The 6,000-nt window shown below is 30.5% G+C and overlaps 1 protein-coding gene across 2 annotated transcripts in view; it reads left to right on the top strand.

Moving 5' to 3' along the window:
• The window catches only part of EMC2 (ER membrane protein complex subunit 2), a 47,070-nt gene that overhangs the window by 22,938 nt on the left and 18,132 nt on the right, over positions 1 to 6,000 (top strand). For both annotated transcript variants that reach the window (XM_059395049.1, XM_059395048.1), the window contains exons 6-7: positions 1,473 to 1,558; positions 1,707 to 1,766. In XM_059395049.1, the coding sequence (XP_059251032.1) occupies positions 1,473 to 1,558; positions 1,707 to 1,766 (146 nt within the window). The remainder of the gene's footprint in view (positions 1 to 1,472; positions 1,559 to 1,706; positions 1,767 to 6,000) is intronic.

Consider the following 6,000-nt stretch of genomic DNA (forward strand, 5'->3'; position numbering starts at 1 on the left):
TACATTTATTATGGCACTTTCATTGTTATACATAGTGTAATTAATCCAAAAATGTTTGAGTACCTACCATTTGGCAGGCATTGTGATAGGCCTTTGGCATGAGCTGAATAATCAAGGATATACATTTTTGACACATTTCATTTTTTATTGCCAAACTGTTGTTATCCTTGTTATAAACACCACTCTTGGTCTTGTTTATTGGGAGTCTCTTGATTCTAATTTTTTGACTTTTCACTTCTTCAGCGCAAAATCCCCACCTTTTTCACCCATGACAGGTAGTTCCATTTGTCTAAAGAGGCCCCATTCATTTTACTTCCCTTGTCTGCATTTCGTGAAGTGTGTATTATATAAAACAATAACAACCATGTTCATAATTAATAAACTTAACTTGGCTATAGCTTTTATTTGTTTTATTGCTTAGCTATCTGCACTGAATTAAACAGAGATGAAAGAGATAGAAATTTAATATTGATATGGTGCCCCTCCAGTCCGTTAACTGCATCCTAAAGTGGATAGTCTTGATTACACACTGTTGCTGTCTTCTTTGCCTTTGTTCTGTGTTCCTCCATTTTATGCCCTTTTCTTCACACAATTCCCTCTTTTGTTTTTTTAATGTCTGCTTGTTCTTTCTGTTTCAGTATAGGTATCACATCTGGGGCCCTCTTTGCTTCTAGCCCTTATACCTCCTCCATTCTGCCACAGCCTGTATTAGGCTCTCCTCCGTGTTGCTTTGACACCCTAGATATCTCTATCATTGTCTTTTTATTTGATGTTTCTTCTTCTCTTGAGACTCTCACGAGAAATGATCTATTCTTTTTTTATCCTCATATTTTCATTGTTTAGCACAGTACCTGTCAAACAGATATTCAGTACATATTTGATGAATGCATAACTAAATGACACTGATATTTGTATTTATCATTTTAAAAACTTTAAAATATAAGTTTAAGTGTTTTGTCTATTTATAAAATTTTTTTTTCAGGTCCAGGGTTATTCTTGAAAAGTTTACAGGTATATTTTTCTCTTAAAACTGAAAAAAGTTATCAGGAGCTAGATTTTATAATGACATTCAAGTGGCCATGGTGAGATTTTTTTTTCCCCCCCTAATCTCCACTATCCCTCTATCTCTTAACATACAAATCTTATGAATGAGACAGATTAAAGGACTTTAGGCTGAGTAAAGATTAGGATTCCCTGCTGGCTTGTAATTATCAGAATCTGGATGGTTATTTATTTGAATGAAATGATGCATACATTGTGTACATCAAAAGTAAAGCATATGTGATTGTTAAAGGAATGTTTGAATTCCCCAGTGGGATGTCATGGGGTATGTTTATAAACTCCCACTAAGCAGTAGTTCTACAATGGAATTTCACTGGCATTGAGATAATAATTTGCACAGTCAAATTACCTTCTTTACAAAAACCCAGGGAATCGTGAGGGCCTAATCCTTTATTAATGTCAACCTATAGGCTGCAAGAAAGCGTAAGATTGCCATTCGAAAAGCCCAGGGGAAAAATGTGGAGGCCATTCGGGAACTGAATGAGTATCTGGAACAGTGAGTGTCTTACAAGAGGATTGTGTTTTGTTATTCTGATAAATCTTTTTTAATTAAAATGGAATTTGCATTTGATTTTCCTTTTTGCCTCCATGCTGTTCATTTACAGAATATCTACACACTTTTTTTCTCCCTTTCCTCTCACCAGATTTGTTGGGGACCAAGAAGCCTGGCATGAACTTGCAGAACTTTATATCAATGAGCATGAGTAAGTTGTAAATTTTATTAGGAGTGCAGTTTTTATTACTATTTTATAAGTTCAGAAGACATAGTTACTGAAAAATTGGAGAGAGGCTATGAATCGTGTCATTTTAAATGAACAAAATGAATGAATATAAATCATCAGTTTATTGGTTGATTATAATATGTGAATTGCTTTAATTAGGTCATTTGTGTTTTGCTAAATTATTTTTGAGAAATTTTTCTTTCCAAATACAGATGGATTCTTTGGGAGTAGAAAGGCCTGCATTAGAAAAATAGATATGGCTATTTTTAGTGATTCAAAATTGTGAATTTTTAGAGTCTAAATTGTTCTAATATACAAAGAGTATTATACTCCCTGCTGTTTTAAAAATTCTGTCAATTGTATGCATTTATTAGCCTTAGTATTAAGAGAATCAACTCTTCCAAAGTAGAAGCATTCTGTTGCCTGGGCAAAAGACCAAGAATAATCAAGAATGTTGAATGCTGTAGGAACTTGCTTATTGGATATTTAATGTTTTTGTTAGCTTTTTTATTGATGCAGTGACAGGAGGAAATCCCAGTGTGAGAGGATTAGCCTTGTCTTAGTGCAAGTTTTCTAATAGTGCAGCATTAATGCTAACCTCTATCTACAGGCAGGATTTTTTTCTTTTTTCCCTTAGTTCTGAATCTGAAGTATATCACATTGTTTCGTTTCTTCTTTCTGAGGGAATAGAATCAGATTCTTATGTGCATATTCTTACTGTGTATGAATAGTTAACGTCTTTCTCATACTACAAATAGCTGACACAGGAAATAAGATAGAATAAAGATACTATGTCTTACCTTTGCCGAGGGCTTTATGTGTAATGTGAAATGGAGAATTAAGGTAGTTATCTGCATATTTCTAGTAAAACCTAAAGTAATAGTGATTTAATGAATGTGTTCTGTATTCTGGGAACCATTCTTCAGTTCTCTTCTGTGCTCTGGCTGTCAAAATCTTTCTTTTTTTTTTTTTCCCATTACGAAATTATTTCCTGAATCATGTTCATATAGATGTATGTATGGTTATATGATCACATATGTAAATGTACTCAGGATTCTCTTATGTATGTGAGAGGGTAGTGCATTTGGCTTAAATGGTAATGTTTCCATTTTTCATAACTTTTTTGCAAAATTTATTTTCATTTTTATTCTGGTGTAGTTACCATACAGTGCTATGTTAATTTCAGGTATTCTATTTTTCATAGCTTTAAAGTCAACATTTCTAAAGTATATAGTATATATTTTAAATAACATGAAATTGAATTTTGGGAGTGCATAAAACAATTAACATTAGTTTTATTTTGTCCCTAAAACAGATGACAGTTATTTGAAGTGTTTTTGAACCTTTTGAAGATGTTGTGATTAAAAGCTTTAAAAGCATTTCAGATTAATCAAGGAATTTTTTTAATTAAAGAAATACCTAATGATAATTTGGAAAACACAGTAAAGAGTAAAGACCAAATTAGTATAGTTGCATCATCTTATCTACAATTTATATATTTTTTCTTCAGTACTTCTTGAAACAGAAACCTAAGATAGAATTATTTTTTTTATAGCTTATGGTTTTCACTAAGTTATGTTTTGACACACATTCCCATCACAATAAATATTTCATGGTGTGATTTTAATGGCTTTATATTATTCCATCTTATTAATATACTCTAGTAATTCTTAATCAGTTTCCTAGGAGAATAGAAAGTTTGTTTTTTTCTTTTTTCATTTTTACTATAATTCTGTATTAATTATTTTACTTCCTTGGACTAGATTCTTAGAAGTAGAATTATTTGATTAAACGATATGTATGTTTTTAGTGATTTTGATAAATCATTTCTAGTTCTTCAGTGGAAAGGTAATATCAGTTTCCTCTCACATCTGCAATTATTAGCATACCCTTAACACTGGATGCTGTCGTTCTTTTTTTTTAGTCTTTTTAAGTTTTGAGAGGTGAAAATTGGTTACAACTCTGTAAAAATTTTTAATAGCTTTTTATATAAGTGATAGGAAACTTTGTCAAGAATATATCCTTGTTATATATCTTTTTAATATTGAGTTTTTAACTTATAGAAACTTCATATTTTTATATAGTCAGATATATCAGTTTTTATTGCTTTATATCCTGTAAGAACTACATAAATATATCACCTCTGTTTTCTTTTTTCTTTCTCATTTTTATTTTTTGGCATATGTTCCTAATAGTTCTGTATTTAATTCTAAAATAGGCTGTACTTTATTTTTAGGCTATACTTAAATTTATTATTTGCTTCACCTTGTAATGGCCGCATTCAGTTTTGCTTTATTTTGAGTCGCTAAACAGTTCACTGAGATAGAGTTGAATGTATACTTAAGAGGAATGAACTGAAAAATCCCAAGAAACCAAGAAATACAAAGACAGAAAAGCACCTGAAAAGTAATTTCCTTCTAGGGAAAATGATAATTGTGTTCATCCTCCCCTTTTATCTTGTATTGAAGAACTCTTTTTGGTTTTGAAGCTAGTTATTTATAAAATCACCATTTATTTTTTCGAACACAGAGGAAATATCCAGGTTTAGGGTGAGTGGAAATAAAGATCTCCAGATTTTTTGAAACTGTATGAAAATCAGAATCTGTTCATTTAATTCATTTAACCTATTTGGGCATGTCATTGTAGTAGGTAGGGTTTTTTCGTTTTACTGTTTGTTTTTGGTGGAGGAGGTAAATTACTGTGGGATGTCAGTTTTGTGGGCACAGTGGCAAATTGTAGCAATTTCGGAGTTGCAAGATATATTTATCATTTTGGCATTCTTTTTGCATAGGAACCAATAGAAGTAAGCTCTTTTAAATATAATAGATCACAGGCAGCATTGCTACTATAGGTCTAGAATTTCTACTCCAAATAAATTTCCAAAGTAGAATGTTCATATAAGCCTGCTCATTGTCCTTACAGAGATTAGAGAAGATATAGAATTCTGCCATGTGCTTTCTTTTAAATATCTTTGTTTCCTTTATTTAAGTTTAAACTTTATTTAAGTTTGCTTCTGATTTATAAATTCTAGTTTCTATTTTGTGACTGCAGTGATATGTATCATAGTAGTTGACCATATTAAGACATTTTACTTGTTCTAAATATAAAAAATTAGTAAAAATATATATATTAGTACTACCGATATGTATTATAAACAAAGATAGGTATTTTGAACAAAAACACTTAATTTTTTTTTTTTACTTTACTTACAGTTAAAACTAGATGTTATATCAGGAAGGGCATTATTAATATAAATTAATAATAACTGTGACTCTGGTTCCTTTTTGTAGGTGCAGCCTCATTATGAAATTCAATACTAAATAGAATTATCAAAATCCTATAAGGAAAAATCATACTGTTGATAAAAGCAATGTAGGAGTAGATATGTAACCTATACAAATGTTTTATGAGGAACAGAACTTTGAAACTTTCTTTAGTTATTGACTCTTAACATACTAATACTAGTAGTTATTTTAAGTAGATTCAAATCATTTTAATTCTCTAATCACTGAGTCACTGTATGTGATGAATTAACTTTTTTATGCATTTGGAATGCAATAAGCTATGTATCATTTTGGGGAGAATTGAGAAAATGGTCACTCAGGTCACTTTCCATATGATTTAAATGCTCTTGCATGAACCTCTCTTGAGAAAATTGTATTGGATCATCTTCTGCTCCTTTTAGCTCTAAGTGTATTTGATTCTATACTTTATCCACAAAATTAGTTTGATTTTAGACTTTGTAAGATTGGGGGAAGGGATCCTTTTCTGTATGTGATACTAAATAATTTCTGAGAAAAATACTTTTGACATTTATTTTTCAGTAGAAACTCATACCTGCCTATTTTATCCTACTTTATGTTGTATAAAAACCAGTCACAGTCGTGCTCAGCCCTTTTAAATCTGTGAGAACATTTATTCTTTGCATTAATATGAATTTTTGTGTCATCTTAGTAAAACAAAATTATTTAGAAGGAACTGTCTTTTTAAAATTGAGTGTTTAAGGTAGAGATCGCTTTCTTATAGAATGATAAATAGATATTAAATATGTAGTTATAATACTTTTGTTCTAGACATTTATTCAGTCATTTGTTTAGTCATTTATTATATTACCTATCACATGTCAGGAACCACTGCTAGGTTTGGGGTATAAAAATGAAAAAGGCTAAATAGCTGTATGATCCTTGATAACAGTATATATATATATATATATATA

Source organism: Mustela nigripes, chromosome 3, assembly GCF_022355385.1.
Source record: "Mustela nigripes isolate SB6536 chromosome 3, MUSNIG.SB6536, whole genome shotgun sequence".
Lineage (NCBI taxonomy): Eukaryota > Metazoa > Chordata > Mammalia > Carnivora > Mustelidae > Mustela > Mustela nigripes.